The sequence below is a fragment of the Diceros bicornis genome, chromosome 2 (assembly GCF_020826845.1).
Source record: "Diceros bicornis minor isolate mBicDic1 chromosome 2, mDicBic1.mat.cur, whole genome shotgun sequence".
NCBI classification, from domain to species: domain Eukaryota; kingdom Metazoa; phylum Chordata; class Mammalia; order Perissodactyla; family Rhinocerotidae; genus Diceros; species Diceros bicornis.
The window spans coordinates 93488125-93511853 of NC_080741.1; the positions used below are offsets into that span (position 1 = coordinate 93488125).

The 23729-nt window shown below is 43.4% G+C and overlaps 1 protein-coding gene across 2 annotated transcripts in view; it reads left to right on the forward strand.

Moving 5' to 3' along the window:
* RAB7A (RAB7A, member RAS oncogene family) overlaps window positions 1-23082 on the forward strand; it is a 112462-nt gene extending 89380 nt beyond the window's left edge. For both annotated transcript variants that reach the window (XM_058567071.1, XM_058567062.1), the window contains exons 2-6: window positions 4526-4586; window positions 6837-6963; window positions 15239-15457; window positions 17617-17745; window positions 21669-23082. In XM_058567071.1, the coding sequence (XP_058423054.1) occupies window positions 4534-4586; window positions 6837-6963; window positions 15239-15457; window positions 17617-17745; window positions 21669-21764 (624 nt within the window). In that variant the 5' untranslated portion in view covers window positions 4526-4533 and the 3' untranslated portion in view covers window positions 21765-23082. The remainder of the gene's footprint in view (window positions 1-4525; window positions 4587-6836; window positions 6964-15238; window positions 15458-17616; window positions 17746-21668) is intronic.
* Window positions 23083-23729: the final 647 nt, after the last annotated feature.

Consider the following 23729-nt stretch of genomic DNA (forward strand, 5'->3'; position numbering starts at 1 on the left):
CCCACAGAACTCATTCCAGAGCACACTGATGACGTTTGGTTTGATAGCAGAAGGAAGGAAATGTGTTCTGAATGTACCATATTCTTGAAAGGTTTTAGGAGATAGTCATATGTAACCAGATTAGTGGGTGTTACCTAAAATGTTCATTTCCAAGGATCACAGGGTTCAGGGATCTTGTACAATTCTTTCTTCCTTTCTGCTCTGCCTGCTTCAGTTTCTCCTGTAAAGGGAAGTGGTCTGTACATTAGAAAACTGTTTTCCAGTTAGAAATTTCTGCCTTTGTAGGATATAAAAAATAATTTCAATCCTCAGAAATCCATAAAGGTGGTGATGGAATGGGTAACAGAAAGCAGAAAGCGCCAGTGGAAATTTTAAAGCCACTGCTGCTTGGGCAGCTTCTTGTGGCAAAAGTTGTGTTCAAGTGTTTTTTGTTTTGTTTTTTTCTTAGCTCTTTTCTAGAAACAAGTGTCCCATTCTTGATCCTGGAGAACATGAAGTACAAAAACATAGCTCTTAACTTATGCCAGTGTAAAGCCGTCAGTGTCCTGGTGAAAGTGGATATGGGAGTCCTTCAGATCGACTGGATCGGCTGTTGAGGACCATTTGCAACAACTCTTGAATGTTTAGCAAGCTCTAAGTGAAGATGAAAATCTGCAATCACATGTAGTTTGTCCTTCAGGGTGAACAGGGAATATTTTTGTAATCAGAAAACTTATTTGAAAAATCAACAGATTATCATTTTTCTCCAAAATGGAAATAGCTTGTTAAGTTTAAAGGTAATGTGCTCCTCTAAAAGGTCTCGGTAAGTGAGTATAAAGAAAACAAAACCATTTGTAATCCTACCACCCAGGAAAAACCTGTAAATATTATATGTATCCCTTTCAACGTCATGCATAGCCGTTTTTACATTTAAATGTTTTATATTTACATCTCCTTTGGGAATCTATTTTAGAAGATGAGGTGTAGGGATCCTAATTCTCACTAAGTGTTTCTGGCTCCTAACGCTTAGTGAATTGTTCATCCTTTTGCTGCTGAATTTTATATTGCTATATTTGTCCAAGTTGTTCATTTCTGGAGTCTCTTTGTGTTTAGTCCTATTGTAGCCTCACGTGGTTAATACTGTATTTTTATATCATACTTTCTGAGACGGGTAAAGCAAGTCCCCTGTCATTACTCTTTTTCAAAAGGAATAGGAGGGACTCTTGTGCATTTATTTTTATGAATAAAGTTAGAATTATTTTATCAAATTCCCAAAAAAATCCTTGGAATTGTTTAAATATGGAAGAATTCATGGCTTTACATTAAGGCTTCCTATTGGAAATATCTCTTCATTTTCAGATTTTCTTTGTCTCAATAAAATTGTCATTTTTCTCATTAAAGTCCTATACTTAGAGTACTTCCAGGCTGTGTCCTCAGGTGTTTCTGGGATTACTGTGACTAGAGTTTGCAGATGAGAAAAGAGACTTGGGGCATTATGCTCTGTGCCCAAGAGGGTCATGCCTGCAGCCTGTATGAACAGAAACACAAAAGGAAACAAACATGAAATCTGTCATGCAGGAGCAGGGAGGCTGAAGTGTATTTCTTGTTTTTTCCTAATAGTATTAAATAATACTTGGTACACCGGTGAAACTTACTGAACCAAGTTGTGGAAATCCCTTTTCCCATTCCCAAAATCAGTGACTTTCTTAAATAGTCTGTTTTGTTTTTTTTTTGCTGAGGAAGATTTGCCTTTAGCTAACATCTGTTGTCAATCTTCCTCTTTTTGCTTGAGGAAGGTTGGCCCTGAGATAACATCCATGCCATTCTTCCTCTATTTTGTACGTGGGTCACCATCACAGCGTGGCTACTGATGAGTGGTGTAGGTCCGTGCCTGGGAACCAAACCTGGCCGCCAAAGTGGAGTGCGCCAGACTTAACCACTAGGCCACGGGCTTGGACCTTAAATAGTCTTTTTTTTTTGTACGTGTGTTTTTTTTTTGTGAGGAAGATCAGCCTCGAGTTAACATCCATGCCAATCCTCCTCTTTTTGCTGAGGAAGACTGGCCCTGAGCTAACATCTATTGCCAGTCCTCCTCCATTTTCTCCCCAAAGCCCCAGTAGATAGTTCTATGTTGTATGTCATAGTTGCACATCCTTCTAGTTGCTGTATGTGGGACGCCGCCTCAGCATGGCTGGACAAGCAGTGTGTCAGTGCATGCCCGGGATCCGAACCCGGGCTGCCAGTAGCAGAGCGCATGCACTTAAACTGCCAAGCCACAGGGCCAGCCCCTTAAATAGTCTTTAAAAATTTCTTTGCGAAGCTTCTCATCTTCTTTTCATCTCTTTCCTTAATTTGCCCTTCTTTGGATTTGAAACTTGTCCCAACTGTCATAAACTGATCTTATAGCTCAAATTGTGATACCAGACCTTGGCATGAACTCTTAAATCTTGGTCAAGGCAGTCCCTGGGGAGAAAGGTGAGGCTGTGGGACTCAGCCGATAACTGGTGATTTGGGGTATACCTCTCACTGCTGACAGAAAAAAAACCAAAACGTAGATATGAGGGAAGATTAAAGCAAAGGGGCTTTGCACAACTCCAGCTCATCTTATACTGCCCCCTAACTAGCACTAGTAGGAGCTTTATAGACAAATACTGGGAGGCTGAGATAAGGGGTCTCCATGGACTGGCCATGGGCACAAGGCTTTGTCACTGAGACAACTTGATTGTTGGGGTAGGTCATGGGGCCTGGTTTAAGTGCCTGGTAAACTACCTCTAGTCGGGCTGCTGTTCCCACACTGTTTCTGAAGCCATGGAAAATGCCACTTTCAGGAGCATTGGGCTCGTTATTCAGTCCTGCCCTATGGGGCAGAGGTCAGTTCTAATATTTCCTTTCAGTTTGTGGTCTTTGGTGCAATACCACCTGTTGAAAGAGAATGGTTGACAGCGAAGCATCTGGAAACAAGGAAGTGTAGCTTAATTACCCTCCCTAGGCTCTGTGACTTACTGGTTCTCTGATTGCCTTTTGGACTCTGTGTTCTATTGTTTATTCATCTCTGTATTTGGCACCCATTAAAATGATAGCAGCCAACATTTACTGACCACTTACTATATTCTAGTCAGTGTCCCGAGCATTTTACTCGTTGAGGCCTTATATCATCTTTAGGACATAAGAACTATTATCCCTATACCCCTATCCCAACAGAGAGGTTAAATGACCTGCCCAGGGTCACACAGCTAATAATGAAGTGCAAAAGCCAGAAAAATAAGCTGGATAGTCTGGGATCATTATTTGTATGCTTAAATCACACCCACTGTGGTGATACTAGCAGCCTCAGCCTTCAGGAAGCTAGGTGGCTAAAGATGAAACTAAAAAGTGGCTTTTCTGAGACCCAGTGTTGATTGTCTTGTTCTCCCAAACTATAAAAGAATACCAATAGGCTTTATTGAACCCACTTCCTTACCTACTTTGTTTATGTATAAACATTTATTTCCCAGCTCCACTGAAGGTAGGAATTGGATGTCGACCCTTGACTTGTTACTTGTAGTCCCCTGCCCTGGCTATTTCACTGTTTGCTGAGGATAATGGGCCAAAGCTAGAAGTTCTCAGAAGGCATAGTTGTCATTTTTGAGGGCGCTCACATTCAGTCTTGAATTCCTGATTCTAGAGAAGAATGCAAGCCTCCTAGCTGGGGATTCCAGCTGTCTGAGGAGGAGTGCTCCTCCAGCAGTCTTTAGATAAGTCTCGCATTGGGGTCCAGAATTTAGGACTCCTGCTTTTCTGAAAGCCTCTCATTTCTTGAAAGTTGCTGAGTCAGGCTTTCGGGACTGAGAGGTAATTAAGACAGGAGCCCTGTCTTGGTAAGTGAATAGACTATGATGTGGCAAGTTGTGGAAGAGAATTGAGCAAAGATTAGGCCTCTCACATATTGTTTGGTCAAGGGTACGGAAGGCTGTCTGAAAGGTTTTCTGAAAAAGTGGTTCCAAGAGCTGCAAAGTCAAGTATTACTCATGCACTAACCCAATATTTGATGATAATTCTCTACTTGGTACTGGAGAGGCAGTGGGGAATAAAATTGTCTTCACAGAGGTTATTAGAAAAGGGAGAAGACAGAGAAATATAATACATAAAAATGTTGAGTAGTGATAAGTGCTCTGAAGAAAAATAAGGCAAAGTAAAGGGATAGAGAGCAATTTGGGAGAGGGTGTGCTATTTTAGATAAAGTGATCAACTCTCTGAGAAAGTGATATTTGAGCAGAGAGCTGGATGAAGCAGGACTGAGCTGTTGACTAAGTTGGAGCATTAATCCAAATTGATCCAACATCTTAGGGGCAGGATGGCCCTGCTGTACTGTTTTGCCTAGCTCTTGGGTCCAGAGTTCCAATGACTGATATTGCTTTCTTCAAGGCCCTCTGGATGGTAGGGAATTAACCAGCAGGAAGGCTCAGGGCACAGTGCTCTTGGGTCTACCTAGATGTTTGTGCCAAGGGATGTGGTTCACCTTGGTATTTCCATCACACTCACGGTGCTTTCTCCTTTCTTCTTTTAGTTTGAAGGATGACCTCTAGGAAGAAAGTGTTGCTGAAGGTTATCATCCTGGGAGATTCTGGGTAAGTGTTTCTCATAAATTTGAGCTAATAGATTGGCTTGGATTTAAACTTCACCTCCTTGGTGCGCATGCCCTCCATGCTGACATTTGCCACTTCCTTCTCTAATAGCAGAGGCATTAGGACCCGAGGTCTTCCTGCTGTTGTCGGGTACAGCAGAAATTTGAATGATCCCTTGTTATGTAACCCATTGTTCTCTAATTTTTGGCATGATTTGGGGTGGATGAAAAGGGTGGCTATTTGAATTCAGCTAATGGACAATTTCATGGCATCTTTTTTCTTCAAGCTGATTAGACTAGGGAGTCCTGTTTATGTAGATTTGTTGCCATTAGCATCATGCCTGCTAGATGGGGGTTTGGGGTACACTGTGCAGTATGTCTTACTGCTGTGCCTGATTTGGGCCTATATTCAAAAGAGCCTGGGACTGGAGAACTGGGTTCTTTTTTTTAAGTTATTTTGTTGAGGTTGTATTGGCTCATGACATTGTATAAATATCAGGTGTACACCACTATATTTTAGTTTTTGTATAGACTGCATCGTGTTCACCACCAATAGTCTAGTTTTTATCTGTCACTGTACATATGTACCCCTTTCACCCTCCCTCCATCTGGTTCCCCTCTGGTAACCACTAATCTGTTTGTTTATCTTCCACATAGGAGTGAAATCATATAGTGTTTGTCTTTGTCTGGCTTATTTCGCTTAGCATAATACCCTCAAGGTCCATCCGTATTGTTGCAAATGGCATGATTTTGTCTTTTTTATGGCTGAGTAGTATTCCATTGTATGTGCGTACCACATCTTCTTTATCCATTTGTTCATTCGTTCATGGGCACTTGGGTTGCTTTCAAGTCTTGGCTGTTGTGAATAATGCTGTGATGAACATAGCGATGCATAAATCTCTTTAAATTGTTGATTTTAAGTTCTTTGGATAAATACCCAGTAGTGGGATTGCTAGAGAGAACTGGGTTCTGATCCTAGATCTGCCACTAACAAAGTCACTAACTCTTTAGTAGTTGTTAAGATTCTGTGGGAGGTTTTTCAGACTTGACATCTGAAGTGACCCATGAAAGCTTAGACCAACTGGGGGCTACATATTTTAAAAATAATAATTATAATAATAAATGCAGATGTGCGTCCTTATTCCAAACTTCCCTGCCCTTCCTTTAAAAGGGTAGTGATTTTTCTACCCTTGTTGGCTTAAAATCACCTGAGGAACCTTTTAAAAGTTAGCATTTGCCCAGACCAGGGTAGGGCCTAATGGGCAGTACTTACATACCGCCCCCTTCCTCTCCCTCTCTTCCTGGCCTCCCCCCCCCCCCCCCCCCCCCCCGCCGTCACGTTCACACGCACTCTCTTGGTGATTCTGGTGTGCTGCCAGGATTGAAAGGTACTGTTTTCAGGCCTGTGTTACCCAAACTTGCCTGAAAAGAATCACCAGGCCCTTGTTCAATTACAGATTTTCTGACCTCTCCCTTGGAAATTCTGATTCAGGTGGGTTGGGTTGGAGAACCCTGCCTTAGGCTATATCTGTACTTCCAGGTCCTCTGCATATAATAATGAATGTGTTCCTTTGTGGGAAAGAAAGATGATATTATTGGCTATGAGGAAAGTTTCTGTATTATCTTCAGTTGGCCCCAACTAACCTCATCACCAAAAAATTCACACATTGTCTCTTGCTAAGTTTTCTTACTGGAAAACATCTCTAGAGGAGCATACCTTGAGGTAGATTCTGGTTTGGTGGAATATTGGTGTTTTCTCTACTTCAAATTTTCACCTTGGAAGCAGCAGGTTGGCTGACTGGTGTGTATGTCTGCTCAAAGCCAGTGGCTTCCTCTTGCTATTACTTTTTTGGATTGAATGGCAGCCACTAAATGGAGAGACATCCAAGATGGCAAAGATATTTTTAGAATAGTGGAGTGATCTTATTGCTGAAGCTTCTTTTAGAAGAAGATTATTTGCTGACATCCTTCTGGAAGGAAAAAAATAATACAAGGTTCTACCATCTAAGTTGCCTGTACCAAAACTTTAAGCAGCTTTTCAACATCTGGTCCACATCTGTACCCTGTATTTATCCTAGGAGAAAGTACGACCTCAAATGAGTAATGCTGGAAAGTTTGCTGACACTGCCCTCTGTTGTGAGGGCAGTTCCTTGTTCTCCTGCAAAATAGGCAGGTTCCTTCAGAGCTGCAAGTGTTGGAATCAGTTTTTAGTCCCTTCCTATTTGACTTATACACACTTTTTCTCCAATTTCAGAGTCGGTAAGACATCACTCATGAACCAGTACGTGAACAAGAAATTCAGTAATCAGTACAAAGCCACAATAGGAGCAGACTTTCTTACAAAGGAGGTGATGGTGGATGACAGACTAGTTACAATGCAGGTAAGCACACACTTCGACTTTGCCAGCCAAGCCTTGTTAGTTCATTCAGTCTTAACTTTTTTTCATGTGTAGGAATTTTCCCTCCCTGTTCTTCAAATCCCACTGTTACATTCATGGATAATTGTCTTCAGGTGGGATTGCTAGATAAAACAAGATATCAAGTATGTCCCAGGTATTGCATGAGACACACTGAAAATTTTTCCTTGTTTTTTTAAAGTTCAAATTTAACTGGACTTCCTATTTTTTGTTGTTTGTTTTGGTTTGTTTTCTGCTAAATTTGGCAACTTACAAATCCCTGTCTTGTGTCTCCAAAGTGTCTAACTTGTCCCTTTCTTAATATCCGTATCTAGTGCTTTAGGCCAAAAAAATCTAAGTATCTCTCCTAGGTTCTTTTTTTTTTTTTGGTGAGGAAGATCAGCCTCGAGCTAACGTCCGTGCTAATCCTCCCCTTTTTGCCGAGGAAGACCGGCTCTGAGTCAACAGTATTGCCAATCCTCCTCCTTTTTTTCCCCCAAAGCCCCAGTAGGTAGTTGCATGTCATAGTTGCACATTCCTGCTAGTTGCTGTATGTGGGACGCAGCCTCACCGTGGCCGGAGAAGTGGTGCATCGGTGCGCGCCTGGGATCCGAACCCCAGCTGCCGGTAGCAGAGCGCGCTCACTTAACTGCCAAGCCACGGGGCCGGCCCTCTCCTAGGTTCTTAGCAGCTTTAAAGTAGTTTCCTTGTTTTCCTGGCTTCTTGTAATCTGTCCTATCTATAGCTGCCAAAGTTGTGTTTCTATTAAACCAATCTGGTTTTTTCATGTGTCAGCTTAATCTTTCAAAGGCTTCCCTTTCAACAGGATAAAATACAGATTCCTTTATATGGCTTTTAGAAAGCCTTCACATTCTGCCTACAAAAATAGCCAGAATATTTTCTACCAAAAATGTTCTTCACTTTTTTGTCTCCTGCCAGCCCTTCTGAATCTTGTGCTGCTCTTACAAACCTGTCCTTGCACATGACTCTGCTTCCAGTAAAGCCCCTTTATTGCATCAGCACACATTCCGAAGTCTTCAACTTTAGCCCAAATGTTGCCTTTTGAAACTCCTACCTCCACAGCAGTTGTTCCTTTTTATATTAAGTGATATCCCTGGGAGACTAAGCTTCTAGAGACAAATGAAATTCTTATCCCGTTGTAGTCCTAGGAAACACTGGGCTTACTGAAACGTTTGAATGATATAGGTTACAGGTAGAAGTTTTTACGTGTGTTGACTTCGAGCTGTGACATGCTCCCAGAGGATGAGGACTCTTGACACTTGCTTGACTCACACATCTAGGATGGAGCTAATATGGATCTCCCTTACCCACCTCCTCCACGCATACACATAGAGATGTTCAAAATAGAAAGTATAGGGGGTCGGCCCAGTGGAGTAGTGGTTAAGTTCATGTGCTCCACTTCGGCGGCCTGGGGTTTGCAGGTTCAGATCCTGGGCATGGACCGACACACCGCTTGTCAAGCCATGCTGTGGCGGTGTCCCATATAAAGTAGAGGAAGATGGGCATGGATGTTAGCCCAGGGACAAGCTTCCTCAGCAAAAAGAGGAGGATTGGTGTTGGATGTTAGCTCAGGGCTAATCTTCCTCCCACGCACAAAAATATATATATATGAAGTTTAAATAAGCCAAGCTTGAAAGAAAAGGAAGTTTCCAGATTTCAGGAAGGAAGAGGGAACTGAAAGCTAGTGATAAGCTCAGGGGCTCCTGCCATGGTGATTTATGACTTTATAACAGGGACTAGAGTTTTATCAGTCATCAGAGGCAAGAGATGTGACTGCACAAGGTGAGGGAACTAGAAGTGAGAGTCCTCTTGGACACACACACATGCGCACACACACTTATCTAGGACTTTGGAAAGATGTGAAAACAGGAGCAAATACCTCAACTCAAGGAAGCAGCCAAGCTTATGTGTGAAGTATAGGCTTGGGGCTTTGCCTCTTTGCCTCCTTGTTGGAGAATCTCAGTCCCACTACTCATGAGTGGATTCAGAGTTTATACTCTGCATGGTACAGGAATCTTTGGATGAATTTGACATAAACCCTTGTCACTCCTGGCCAGACCAAAGATAAGACTACTCTATAGGGACTTAATGACCTCTGGACAAAAGATGAGCTCATAGCCACAGGAGGAAATAATGTACCACAAAAGATGTTCACAATGACTATACATTTTTGAAAAAGGAATAGAAACCATAATGAAAAGGAACACTATAAAAAATGAGGATATAGAAAACTTAGAACTTCAAGAAGTGAAAAAATAGTTATTGAAATAAAACTAAATGAATAGTTAAAACTACAGATTAAACACAGCTGAAGAAAATACTAAACTGTAAGAGCTGAGCAAATTACCTCAAAGAAAATTGAAAACTGCAGAACATCAAGAAGCAAAATCATAAGAGCAACTAGAGAGAAAAGACATTATTTACGAAGGACCAACAGTTAGACGGATGAGTTCTCAGCAGCAACACAAGACAGAAGGGAATGGAGTACCTTCAGGGTGCTGGGAGTAAAATACCCCCTGAGGATTTTACATGTGTTCCAGCCAGACTAAAGCTGCTTCCTGTACCAGGAGAAACAGAACTATAGAACCAAGCTGTGGTTTGGAGACCCATGTGGGCTGATTCAGAAGTCAGCCGAGCCCCTCCTGGGTTGGGGGCCATTATGATAGAGCACCACATGTACCATTAAGCGGGAACCCTGGGTTGCTGCCCTCTGGAGTAAACCCCATCTGGAGAACTACAGGGCGCTGACTGGAGTCTAGAAAGAGAATGTGTTCCTGAGAGGTTGAAACAAAAGCCTGGCCCTTGTGCTTTTGCAGCCAGTTTCAAAGACTGAAAATCGATGAAAACCATCATCTCTGAACAAAAGCATCATCATCTTAGATCCTGAGGAAGCCTCATATATTTTTCAAAGGCTTTTAGCAGCTTGTGGTAAAGGATAAACCAGATAGGAAAACAAGTCATGAACCAGTGGAAACCTCTCTGATACGATAATTCAGAGTGTTTTTTATATTTAAAGAAATGGGACAATAATTTTTCTGCAGATAAGAAAGTAAACAGGTGACATAGGTTAACAGAACTTTTGAAAGTGAAATACAATAACCAGAATTTGGAAATTCAGAGAATGTGTTTAGCAGCAGGTAGAATACATCAGAAGAGTGCTGAAAGGAAGAACGTGGGAAATAGGAAAGAGGTCAACACAGGATCCAGTGAGTAGCTTGAGCCTACGTTTAATCAATCTCAGAAGAGAGAGAATAGATCAAAGATAATATTTGCTGAGAATTTTCCGGAAGTGATGTGGCACCAATCCACAGATTCATTAAGCCCAAATTCCAGGGATAAATAAAAAAGAAATCTACATGAATCATAATGAAATTGCAAAAAAAAGAAAAGGAAAGAAACTTGAGGAAAAAGATGTCCTTGAAAGGAGCTGCAATGAGGCTGACAGTTGACCCTCAACAATAACAGTGGAAATCAATAGGCAGTGGAATATATTCTGAAAGAAACTGTAGCAAAGAATTCTGTACCTACCGAAAATATCCTCCAAGAATGAAAGCGTACATCCTTAAGTTCTAGTGGCAAAAGTTCTAAAGGATGTTCTTCAGGCAGAAATAAAGTGATTTGATTTGGAAAGGTCTGAGATAAGAAAATAAACTGAGATAAACTTTAATAGTATGCATGTATCTGTTTTTAGAATTATGACCCTAATATTAAGAGTATGTAACTTCCAAATTAGTATAAGGAAACCAGCTTGGAACCATGTAATTTAATGTGTAGAGGAAGATAGCAACTATTGTGGGTGCTTTTAATTCCTTCTATTTTTCAGGAAGAAGCTAGAACTCAATTAATATTAAACATTAGATGGAGTAAAGTATGCGTGAAAAATTTAAGGGTAGCCTGTTATGAAGCCATAGTAATTTAAACAGTGTGATGTTGTCACAGAGGTACACAGATCTAGGGAATAGGGTATACCTAGACACTGGGTAGAGAGGTGGCCTTGGAGAAGAGAAGAGTGGAGAAAGGAGGTGTTATACGGTAAAAGGGGCTGGGCCAGTGACTTCCCATTTGGGTGGAGAGTAGCCAGTGGGTTCAAGACCTGAATGGAAAAATACAAAATGAATACTTTAAAAATGAAAATAGAAAGGTTTTTTACCTTAGGCAGTTAAAATAGAGAAAGCACAAATCATAAAAAAGACCACATTAAATTAAACATGTCAATAACAAGATTCCCAAAAAACAAAAGCAAACCACAGATCAGGAGAAAATGTTGATAATGCATAGTAGTATCCAATCAACAGACAACCTGGTAGATAACTGGGCAAAAGATGTCAAGAGGCAGCTCTCAGCAGAAACCTTAAATGTCTAGTGGCTTGACTTCAGAGAACTGCAAATTCAGAAGGCTGACAAAATGAAGTCTTGGCTAGAATAGAGAGTAGAATATTCTCAAGCTGATGATGGGAATGTATTAGTGCAGCCTTTTAATAGAGACTATCACTTTGCCCTCCATTGTTGAACATGTGCATACCCAGCAATCTAGCAATTCTATGTCTAGGTTTGTAGCCTAGAGAAACTTACTCTGGGCACAAGAAGAGAAGTGTGGTAAGAATGTGCATCGCAGCCTTGTGTATAATAATGAAAAACTACAAACAACTCAGATGACCAGGGAATAAAGGGTGGTATGTTAAGGCAATGGAATACTATATAGCTGTTAATTGTTAGAAAAGAAAAAGATGAAGTTGCAAAAAGATGTACAGGATCTTACTATTTCTGTAAGACAGATCTTCAGGAGTCTTTGACTTCTGGGAGGAAGGAGAGGGAATGCTATGAGGAAGGGTTAACTCTCTTTCTTTAAAAAAAAAACCTGACATTCAAATGGCAGTGTTAATATTTGTCACATTAGAGGTGGGGTAGATAGATAGATGGGTGTAGATAGATAGATGGGTGTATTTTGAATGTAGAAAATAAAATATTTCAACTAAAATATTAAAAAATTTTAAAGGTCGCAGTCAGCCATAGGACTGTGCTTTTCTAAGTTTGAAGTTAATTTTGGAAACTTGTTAAGAATAACGTCCAAATTTTTCAGCTTCTCTTTTTAATTCCTTACTTTGCCTTTTCTGTATATCTGAGTTCCAAATACCCTTTTGGTTCCACCCAAGAGTAACAGAGTTCTTATATAATTCTACTCTTGGATTTCTATCTTTTTTTTTTTTTTGTTAGGAAGATCAGCCCTGAGCTAACATCCATGCTAATCCTCCTCTTTTTGCTGCGGAAGACCAGCTCTGAGCTAACGTCTATTGCCAATCCTCCTCCCTTTTCTTCCCCAAAGCCCCAGTAGATAGTTGTATGTCGTAGTTGCACATCCTTCTAGTTGCTGTATGTGGGACGCCACCTCAGCATGGCCGGAGAAGCGAGGCCGGGATCTGAACCCGGGCCGCCAGTAGCGGAGCGCGCGCACTTAACTGCTAAGCGATGGGGCCGGCCCTTGGATTTCTATCTTAAAGAAGCAATCTGAAATATGGAAAAGGCTCTATATGTTAATGTTTGTTACTGAGTTACTTATGATTTTGAGAAATTGGTAGCAATATTTTTTTAAAAAGCAGGAATGAACTGGTTCACTGAGTTTGCTTTCAGAATTTATCGGGCAACAGTAATTACATGAGCGGTTGCCGGAGAGAGTGCTGTGGTGTTTGCAGGGCAGAGGCGGGTGACATGGGAGAGCATGTAGAGGGATGTGTGGTGTGAGATTTCAGCTACATAAAACCCTACAACATGAATACCCAGAATAAGACATGAGCTAATGAAGCTGTTCTCTCTGCGGGAGGATGCCAAATGGTTTTTGGCTTTTGCTTTGCTTATTCAGATGTTTATATGGTAACGATATTACTTCTTTAATGGAGTTTTTTTCATTTGTCCAAGCCTTGATTTAAGTTCTGTTTTTAAAATTTTCTTTCCTACTTTCTCTTTATAGGAGTAGTTGTCTGTTTCTACTTTCCTTATTGTATGACTGAGTTCTTGATTCTCCCTCCACCTTGGTCCCCTTTGGAAGGCTCATTTTTCCACTGAGAGTTAAGTATTCAGTGTAGGATGTTGGAAAACCAGCAAAGCACAAAGGCGAACATCACCAGCAGTCCCTCTGCTAGCTATCCACTGTCAGTAGAGATCCTGCTTGGTCTCCATGTATGTACTTTGCTTATTGTATTGGGGGCAGGGCAGCCTTTAGTCTCCCACCCTGCTGAGATGCAGGGAGAAGCATCGGCTTGGAGTTCATTTTTATTGCCCTTTACCCTTGTATCTAAGCCATCATCACTTTCTTATGGTTCTGAGTGGCTGCTTCCTTTACCCAGTGGTCTGAGCACTTCTACGCCACACGCAGACATTCATGACACTCCCTTAACTCCACTCCTCCAGTCAGGGCTGACCTCCCATGGTTGCTAGGACATGTCCTGTTTCAGAATGGTTCTTCCCAGAATGATCAGTGTGTGTATTGTTTGGAGTTTCCTGGGAACAGAGTGGGCTGCCAAGGTTGGGCTCCCTGCTACCAGAGGTGTGACAGAGAGTCAGCTCAACCATGTCATCATGCCCTGATTGCGGAGGGCCACGTACATCAGAGGAAAAGGCTGAGGTGGGCTTCTCAGAGCTACCCTCCTCGTAGGAGTAATCCTTGAGCTCTTGGGAATTGTTAATCAACGAAAAGCTGAGATGTGCATTCTGCCCAGCAGTGACGATAGTAACCACAGTAGCCTCCTTCCAGTGTGCCTTTAGCCAGGCTCTTCTTGGCCAATCTGTGAGCCAGAGTTTAACCTGTGTAGTTTATTGCTTTATTGGAGCTTCTTTAAGGGGTTCTAATGCCGCCATTTCCAGCCTTCCAGACAATATTTAAGTTCTGGCTCTGCCCCTGTTAGCCACAGTGTCATTTGAGCCAGTCCCCAAGAGTAGGCCAACTGCCTGGATTTGCATATTATGTTTTAGGACTTCTTTTGGACAACATTTTGGGAGGTGTTGTGGGGTTTAGCACACGTCATGAGCTTTGTTTACCTTGGCAGTATTAAAGAAATGTGAATCCCATAATACTGCCCTGTCCTCCTTGATTGCCCTTGTGCATATTTACTTACTCTAACCAAGCATCATACTCTCGTTTTGTATAATAAGGCTCTCTTCCTACCTGAATCGGGAACTCAGTCTGTGCATGGCCTAGGTGCAACTGACACGTTTCACCAAGGGTTCTGGATCACAAGAAGGCAGGACTGACTGCCCGAGAAGGACTTCACCTGGAAGTGAAGCTCAACTGTCCTTCTGCAAAATCTGGTTCTGGAGATAGAACTATAGTGGCCCAGTCCATATTCCATTTTGGTCTAAACCCCAGGCTTTGGGGGTAGTTGGCTGGCAATTTGGACATAAAGTTGGACTTTGAGTTATGAGGATGGTCTAAGTTCTCATGTTCTGAAGCTAGGTGGTTTCCCTGCAAACAGACAGTGTATTCAACAGTTGAAGACCCATGTCAGCTGGAAGTAAATGCATGCTGCTTCTGACCCAGGCGCTCTCTTAAACCAGGTGGCTTGCGGGTGAGGGTGGAACCATTCCTCAAAACACTAGTCGTCTCTCCAGGCTGACTAAGGTGGCTCTGTTAGGGATGTAGGGCAGTGAGGAAGTCCATCCTTGTTCTTGAACCTGGTATAAGCAGTGAATGATGGGAAGTTCTTTGAGCTGGTCAGTGGTATCTGGTGTTCTTTTGATTAAAAGCTGACTTTCATCTATACTCTAGAGTGTGTTCTCATCTTTCCCTTTCTCTCTGTCAGGGTTTTTTGTTTGCTTTGTTTTTTAATTGAGGTATAATATAAAACACACTGATTTGTTTTTTTACTTGGACTTTATATACAGTAAAGTGTGTAGATTTAAATGTACAATTCAGTGGGTAATTACCTCCCTATATTTTCATCACCTCCAGAAAGTTCCCAGAGTACACAAATTTTACATAAGTATCTACCCATGTGACCACCACCTGGATCAAGGTAAAAAAATTATCTAGCACCCCAGAGTTCAGACTCAGTATTACCCCTCATAGACTCCCGTACTCACACATGGTCTTTGTCAGGGTTGTTTTGGATACTGTGGTGCTGAAATCTGCTTCCTGAATTCTGAAGTCACTTGTCTCTGGGTGGCCCCATAATCCATCCCATTTCCTCTGGCGTCCGCCCACTCCTGGTGCTCTGCCCCAAAGGAATAAGTGTTTTGTCTCTTGCAGATCTGGGACACGGCAGGACAGGAACGCTTCCAGTCTCTTGGCGTGGCCTTCTACAGAGGTGCAGACTGCTGTGTTCTGGTGTTTGATGTGACTGCCCCCAACACGTTCAAAACTCTTGATAGCTGGAGAGATGAGTTTCTCATTCAGGCCAGTCCCCGGGATCCTGAAAATTTCCCCTTTGTCGTGCTGGGAAACAAGATTGACCTCGAAAACAGACAAGTAAGTGCTAGACAAGTAAGTGCTAAAGATGCTGGGAATCACAAAGTGGAGGCTTATGAACTTACCCTTGTTTAAGTTATGGCTGCGGAATCATAGAAAGGGCGTCCCTTTAAAAGTGGCTGCTGGGGCCGGCCCGGTGGCTTAGTGGTTAAGTGTGTGCGCTCGGCTGCTGGCGGCCCGGGTTCGGATCCCGGGCGCGCACCGACACACCGCTTCTCCAGCCATGCTGAGGCCGCATCCCACATACAGCAACTAGAAGGATGTGCAGCTATGACATACAACTATGTACTGGGGCTTTGGGGGAAAAAAATAAATAAAATTATTAAAAAAAATAAAAAATAAAAAAAAATAAAAGTGGCTGCTAAGTTTGGGATGACAGGTGCTGTTTTTAGCTTCAATTGGTAGAAAGCCGTGTGCCTCAAGGACCAGTACCCAGTATGTCTGTGTGTGTGTACCCCCATGGCGGGGGAGGGGGAAGGGACAATTAACTAAGTTACCTGCCCAGCCCTTGGAATAGGGCCTTGCTCCCTCATCTAGTAAAGGCATACCATCTTGGCTTCCTTTGTGGCAAAACAGGGGCAGTGAAAGTCTGCCATGGTGTTCCCTTGGAAATTATGCCAACAAAGTAGCAGGTCCGGTTTTTGGGGAGTTGCCTGTATTGGCCATCCCTCTTGGTCCCAGTGAAATGATTTGACTTGAGGCGGTGTGGTATTCTGCATTTTGCTCTTTTGTACAGACATACATTTAAAGCCTGGCTCATGCACTCTTAATTGGGGAACACTTCTTGGAGTCTGAATCTTCACTCATAACAAGAATACTCTGGGATCAGATGACAGTGTACCTGAAAGTCTTGGCACCCAGGAGGAGCTGGGGAGATAGTGGCTTTCTGGTTGGCTCGTTGTTATTTTCCTCTCCTATGAGAGACACCTGCTTCTAAGGTGCCTTGTGAATTTGGAGAGTTCTGTGCTAAGCTTGGAACGGCTCTGGAAGGTGCATGTGGGGCTAGGAACTACCTTCAGGCCAGCTGCCATTGAGGACCAGGGCCCGAGAGACCTAGTTTAAATCCTCATACTGCCCCCAGCTACCTGTGACTTTGAGCCATTGCCTTTGCCCTCTGAGCCTTGGTTCCCTTTCTGCACTCGAAAGGAGGGAATTGGATTTTGTCAGTCTCAAGTGCTCTCCCGGCACCTGAAGAGGCCTGCCTCGATCTCCATGTGGGCAGGAGATTGCTTTGGGCTTTGAGTCAGGTTGCTCTAGCATTTCTCTTGGGAACACAGACTCTTAGAGCTAGGTTTACTTCTTTATTTTGTGAGGAAGATCAGCCCTGAGCTAACATCCATGCTAATCCTCCTCTTTTTTTGGCTGAGGAAGACCGGCTCTGAGCTAACATCTATTGCCAATCCTCCTCCTTTTTTTTTCCCCAAAGCCCCAGTAGATAGTTGTATGTCATAGTTGCACATCCTTATAGTGCTGTATGCGGGACGCGGCCTCAGCATGGCTGGAGAAGCGGTGCGTCGGTGTGCGCCCGAGATCCGAACCCGGGCCGCCAGTAGCAGAGCGTGCACACTTAACTGCTAAGCCACGGGGCCGGCCCAGAGCTAGGTTTGGTTCTGACCATTGGTCTCTTTCTTCCTTTCCTGAGTGACTGAGTCCGTCTTTTGTGCCTGAAAATGGGCAAGGAGTAGGGGAAGGAATTAGGATACGAGAAATGACGGTGTTGGTGAGAGTTGCAGAATTCTGTGGCCCTTGAGTGTGTGGCACAAGTGACGTAACGTTAGCAGCAATGGGGAACAGACTGCCGACCTTAAGACCAGGCTCCTGGGCGTTTCCTGTGCTGGAACCTCTGAGGTCCCAGAAGAGAGAATTCATTTCTTCCTGGGCTGGCTTCTTACTGCCTTCACAAGCTGCTTCTAAGTATTGCCGTGGCTCAGAAGCTGTGGGTTGTAGACAGAGAAAGGGCTTTGGGTTTGAGTCCTAGCTATGCTACGTGTAGCCAGCAGGGTGACCTTGGACAGATCTGTAGGTCTCTCCCCCCTCCCTGCACACCTTCATCCCCCAGGGCTGCTCCCACACCTGTGCTACCTGTCAGCTAGGGGAAAGACTGAGTCAGTGCTGGTGCTTCTGCTGTGAGTACACGTGCACCCTGCTGCTTCTTCCAGGTGGCCACAAAGCGGGCGCAGGCCTGGTGTTACAGCAAAAACAACATTCCCTACTTCGAGACCAGTGCCAAGGAGGCCATCAATGTGGAGCAGGCGTTCCAGACGATTGCACGGAATGCACTTAAACAGGTGGGTCTCTGGCAGCTGTCTGGCTCCCTCTGGTGATTGACCGTCGACCCCAGCCCTTGCCTGGCTTCCCTGTCCTTAATCTTCTCTCCTAGCTGACTCTTTTCTTTGTAGCCAGAAAAACCCCATATGTTTATCTGGAAAGATAATGACACATTCTCCTTAAAGCTTCCAGAAATCCCACTTGTTCGTGATCGTCCTAAACGATGCAGGGTCACTGGAGACTTTAGCTGAAGCCACTCTTGCTTGACTGGGCATGTTCTTATTCTCTTTCATGCTGTTAGATCAGGCCACTAGGAGGCCCCTCGTCAGATTGCTCCTGTTTAAGGAGATAAACTTAAATTCGAATCCCAGCTCTGCTACCCATCATTAGATCTAGTTTTTAATCACATCTGAGCTTCGTCTCCTCATCTGTAAAATGAGAATATCTGCTTTGCACGTGGTTGTGAAGATTGAATGAGATGGACTTACTTTTGTCATTCTCATAAATGGTTATATTTGATCATCAGAAAGGTTAACCAGAAGCTCTGGGAATTGTATTCTTTGAATAAAGTTTTCCTACATTTTCTTGCTTGTTTGTATTGTTTACTCAGCTATTCCCAGAAAAAGTTATTTCTTGTTGGCATGTGCGCGTTGAAGGCGCTTTTGATTATCAGCTGTTAGGGCTGGTGAGTTAAGGCAGCTCATGAGGCATCATCGGGTGCCTGTGGTAGTCAGACACAGATTGGGGGGGGTGGGGGAGGTCAGAGGTAGGTGCACATCAGAGGATGCAGAGAACATTTGAGGGAGCACATGGGGGCTGTAAAGGGCAAGGCAGATATAGAAGGTGGCGGTTCTTAGCAGGACAGGGCATCGGGACCTGTGCGCAGGGAGATATTTGGAATGGGTCGTTCCAAGGGCTGGGGGCTGCACTGAGTATTCCATAATGCAAGGGGACAGTCCTAACCAACGAGGAATTGGCCCACCCCAAATGCCAGGAGAGCCCCCGCTGAGAAACACTGATACAGTGGGAAGGAACTGACCGGGATTACAGACTCGAGGCCTTTTTGCGTTCCTCTTCCCCCCTTCCTTTAGCCTACCCTCGTACCTAGATTAATAACCTAGTGTATTTTTCCTGGTGTGCATATAATTGCATGTGGATCTAAATATGTATGGGGAGTTGTTTTCCACCAGTACCCTGTTGACTAGCATCGCTGTTGGGCTCTTTCTCTCTGAATATTGCTGTGCCTATAACTTTATTATAATGCTTTTATTTCTATGAGCCTAGCCTCTTAGGAGTAAGACTGTTAGATTGAGAAGTTTGTTTATTTTTAAGAGATGGTGCCAGATCACTTTCCCCAAGGGCGGTACTACTTCAGTTCCCACCAGCAGTGTGAGTTTTGTTTTCTTACCTCTCTGCCAGCAAGCAGCAGGATCATCTATAACTCCGCTGATGCTCTGCCCGTCTTCGGATTTTCTCTGTTGTAGCCAGCCAGGACATAGCACTTGCTGGGCACCTGTTAATTCTCATGAGCTCTTTATGAATTGACATTAGCTTCACCTGTATTGCAGTGATTTTTTCCAAGTCTGCTGTCTTTATATATACATACTTTGGCCATAGAAAAAAAGTAATTTTTTAGTCGTGTATGTCAGTTTGTCTAGGTTTCTTGTGTCTAAATTAGGTGTTGTCTGATTCAGCTGGAGTGTTATTTCAGCTTATGGCAGGAAACAGAAACTCACCTTTTTCTTTCAGAGGGATAGCCAGTGGTTTCAAATATTAGTAGCTAGTTGTTAGCTTGTCCCCACTAGATTGAAACATTACCTTTGTTGTATTAAATGTTCGCTTAGCTTGGGATCTATTTCTGGTCTCCTCAAACTGTTCTGGCATTTGCTTGTTTCTTGCCTGGACCATCTTGATTTGACTGCCTTCGTAATGTGGTCTGACCTCTGATAAGGCAAGTCTCCCCTCACTAGTCTTGTTTGTATTTTTTTTTTCTTGGCTATTTTGGTGCATTTTCCATTTACACTAAGAATTTTATTCCAGTTCCACCTTTTTCCGTCCTCACCCTCCCCCCCAAATAAACCTTATTGAGATTCTGAATGGAATTGCATTATAGCTCTTTTACTAGATGCTCTGGGTACCATAACAAAATGCCACAGACTGAGTGGCTTAAACAACAGACTTTTATTTTCTCTCAGTTCTGGAGACCAGAAGTCCATAATTCAGGTGCCAGCAAATGCGGTTTCTGGTGAGGACTCCCCTCCCCACGTACAGACTGCTGTCTTCTCCCTGTGTCCTCCGTGGCCTGTCCTCTGAGTGTGCCCAGAGAGAGTGGGGGTGGAGGTGGGGAGAGAGAGCCAGATGGCTCTGATGTGTCTTCTTATCAGGACACACTGATCCTGTCAGATCAGGGGCCCACCTGTATGACCCCATTTAACCTTAATTACTTTCTTAATCCAAATACAACCACACTGGAGGTTGGGCTTCAACATATGAATTTTGGAGGGACACAAACATTCAGTCTATAACAGCTATTATTTTAGGTCTTGTGTTATATCCTTCAATAAGATTTTGTAATTTTTCACATCCTTTGCCTTTCATATTAATTGTCTTCCTAGATGCTGGTAGGAATGTAAAATGGTGCAGCCGGTTTGGAAAACAGGCAGTTCCTCAAAAACTTAAACATAGAGTTATCATATGACCTAACAGTTCCACTCCTAATAAGTATCTACCCAAGAGACATGAAAACATGTTCACACAAAAACTTGTACACAAATGTTCATAACCGCATTATTCATAATAGCCAAAAAGTGGAAACAACCCAAACGTCCATCAAATGAAATGTCCAAAATAGGCAAATCTATTAAGACAGAAAGTAGGTAAGTGGGTTGCCAAGGGCTTAGGGTGTCAGATGGGGATGGGGAGTGACTGCTAATGGGTGCAAGGTTTCTTTTTGGGATGATGATAATGTTCTGGAATTAGATAGTGGTGATGGTTGCCCAACTTTGTGAATATACTAAAAACCACTGAGACGTATACTCTATGGTATACCTCAATGAAGCTCTTTTTTTTTTAAATATATATTACTAAGGTTTTTACTTCTATAGCTATTGTGAGTAGAATAATTTTTTCTAGATAACTTTTAGTGAATAGAGACATTCCCTGCTTTATCTCCAAATCCTAAAACAGTTCCTGGCACACAGGCGCTCCCTGTTTGAGAGACAAATTATTTTTCTCCACCAGGAAGTAGAAAGCTGCTCCTCCCCGGAAGCATGTTAATTCAGCAGTAAGTCCCACTAAACTGACCCCCATCCATCTCCTGTGATCTCTCACCACAGATGGTGATAAAATTCATCCACAGCTGGTTTTTAAGCATGTGATGTTTGGAGACCAAACTCTGTTAAATCTTTGGAGGAAAAAGAAAATAGACCCTAAGTCCAGAAAAATGAGGGGCAAAAGGGAGCTGGAGGAATCTTTGGGGCTGAAAGGGCAGCTAGCACTCAGCTCCAGCCTACTGCTGCCTCGTGGAAATGCTAAGAGTTGCCAAAAACCCAGGCATGTAAAAGTCTGAGTTCTTTTTAAGTGTTGGCATCTATATGGACTGTACAAAAAGTGTCTGTGAGCTGGCTGTGGTCCCTAAGCCACTGGACTGGGATCTGCTGGAGAGCATGAGTCATCTTCTGTCCTGACTGCTCAGAGTCGACTGCTGCTCTCCCTGCTGAATGCGTGTCTTCACTTAGCCTGGAGTTATCACACAACCTGCCTTCCTCTTCCTGGCCTTCGAGGGCTGAGCACCTTCTGCCAGAGCCCTCCCTTCACTGCTGCGTCTGTCCCCCAGCTCCCTACCCACTGTGCTCCGGGGAGGGTGTGCCCCGAAGGGCTGGTGCTGAGCATGGGAGTTCCCCTGTGCTCTGAGTAACAAACCTTTCTCTCTCTCCCTGCCCAGGAAACGGAGGTGGAGCTGTACAATGAATTCCCTGAGCCCATCAAACTGGACAAGAATGACCGGGCCAAGCCCTCCACAGAAACCTGCAGCTGCTGAAGGGGCAGTGAGAGCAGAGCACAGAGTCCTTCACAAACCAAGAACACACTTAAGCCTTCCGACACAGGCTCCCTCTACTCTTCCAAACAAAACATAAAGATCTCTCATATCCAGCTGCCAAAAGAAACCCCACTAAACACTCATCCCTCCACATACAACACACACACAGACACACAGATCTGACACAAGCAGACAGACTCCAGCCCAGGCCTGTGATGGCTCCAGTGGGGTTTGCCCTCCTGCCACGTCACTGTGACAGCAGGATGAACCAGCTGTAGAAATCATTCTGGTGTGGAGTTGGCATTGGAAGCTTTTTCTTTTTGTCCACTGGAGAGAGAGAACTGTTTACAGTTTATCTGTGTCTGATTAGTTTTCTGATTTTTTTTTAACGGTCTTGTGGTCTTTTTACTGCCCTTGCACCCCTACCCCCCACTCCTGTGAAGGCTACCACTTGGGAAGGCTGGTGCCCCATGCTTCATTACAGGCTCACACCCAGTCTGATCAGGCTGAGTTTTGTATGTATCTGTTAATGCTTGTTACTTTTAACTAATCAGATCTTTTTACAGTATCCATTTATTATGTAATGCTTCTTAGAAAAGAATCTTATAGTACATGTTAATATATGCAACCAATTAAAAATGTATAAATTAGTGTAAGAAATTCTTGGATTATGTGTTTAAGTCCTGTAATGCAGGCGTGTAAGATGGAGGGTTGAACCCTGTCTGGATTGCAGAGTGTTAGCAACTCAGAAGTCCAGCTAGAGGCAGTATTCTGTACAGTAGACACAAGAATTATGTACGCCTTTTATCAAAGACTTCAGAGCCAAAAAGCTTTTCATCTCTCCAGGAGGAAAACTGTCTAGTTCCCTTCTGTATCTGAATTTGGATGGATAAACGGCTGTTCTTTCAGAAATTAAAATTCTCGCTTTTCCTTTTTTTTTTGCTCCACGCTTCTGAACTCCCCCATTAGATCACTACCCCACTTATAAGAGAGAGAGGAAAATCTAACAGATCTGTCCTAGTGATTTCACCTTTGTTCTAGAAGGCGCTCCTTTCAGGTTGTGGTATCCTTAGGTTAGCAAACCTGTTCCTCCTTTTCCCCACCGACTCCCCACTTGCACATCATTAATTAACCTGGTTCTTTGGTATGGAACCCTTGCAGTTCTGCCCCTTCCCTAGGATCTGCCCCTGCACTGTAGCTTGCTTAACGGAGCACTTCCCCTTTCCCCTTTTTCCGAAGGTCTACATTCTAGGGTGTGGGCCAAGTTCTGTAAAGAGATGAACGTGATGCCAATAAAATGTAACAAGGACAAAGATTATCTGCCTTTGCCCTGTCTTTTTTCCTTCTTCCATACCTTTGGCTTAGTAGAGACCGTGTTAGCTAGTCATAGCCAGTGCTTTACCAAGCAAAAGCGCCTTCAGTAAAAGGGCACATGTGGTGCCTTGAGGCAGAAAGGCCTTCCCATGTCCAGCCCTGCACTACCTGTCCCTAGTTTGTTTTTGTTTTTTTAAGCACAGTATTGGGGAGTGGAGACCCTGAATGGACAAAGTATTGTCCCTTGAGAGGAGCAACTACAAACTGCTGGTGACCTGTGGACACCATGCACAACCTATAGGTGAAAGTAACTTAGCCTTAGTGTTGTTTTGTTTTTTAATTGGCATAGTTGCTAATACTTAAGACACCAGATATTTCTGGATTTCTGATTTTTCACAGGAGAGGAAGATTGGGCAGCAGGGGCCCTGCATTTCAGCATGTATAAGCCACCAGCTGGAACTAAACAGATGCCACGTAGAACCAATGTTATAAAATAGTAGTTTCAGTCAGTGGGTCATTGTAGGTTTTGCAGGAGTGCCCTGTTGACTTAGCTCTTGGTTTCTACTTTGCTATGCTCTTCTACATTTCCACTTCTCAGGCTCCTCAGTTGTTTCTTGCTTCGTGCCTACTCTTGGCTCATACTTCGTGTGT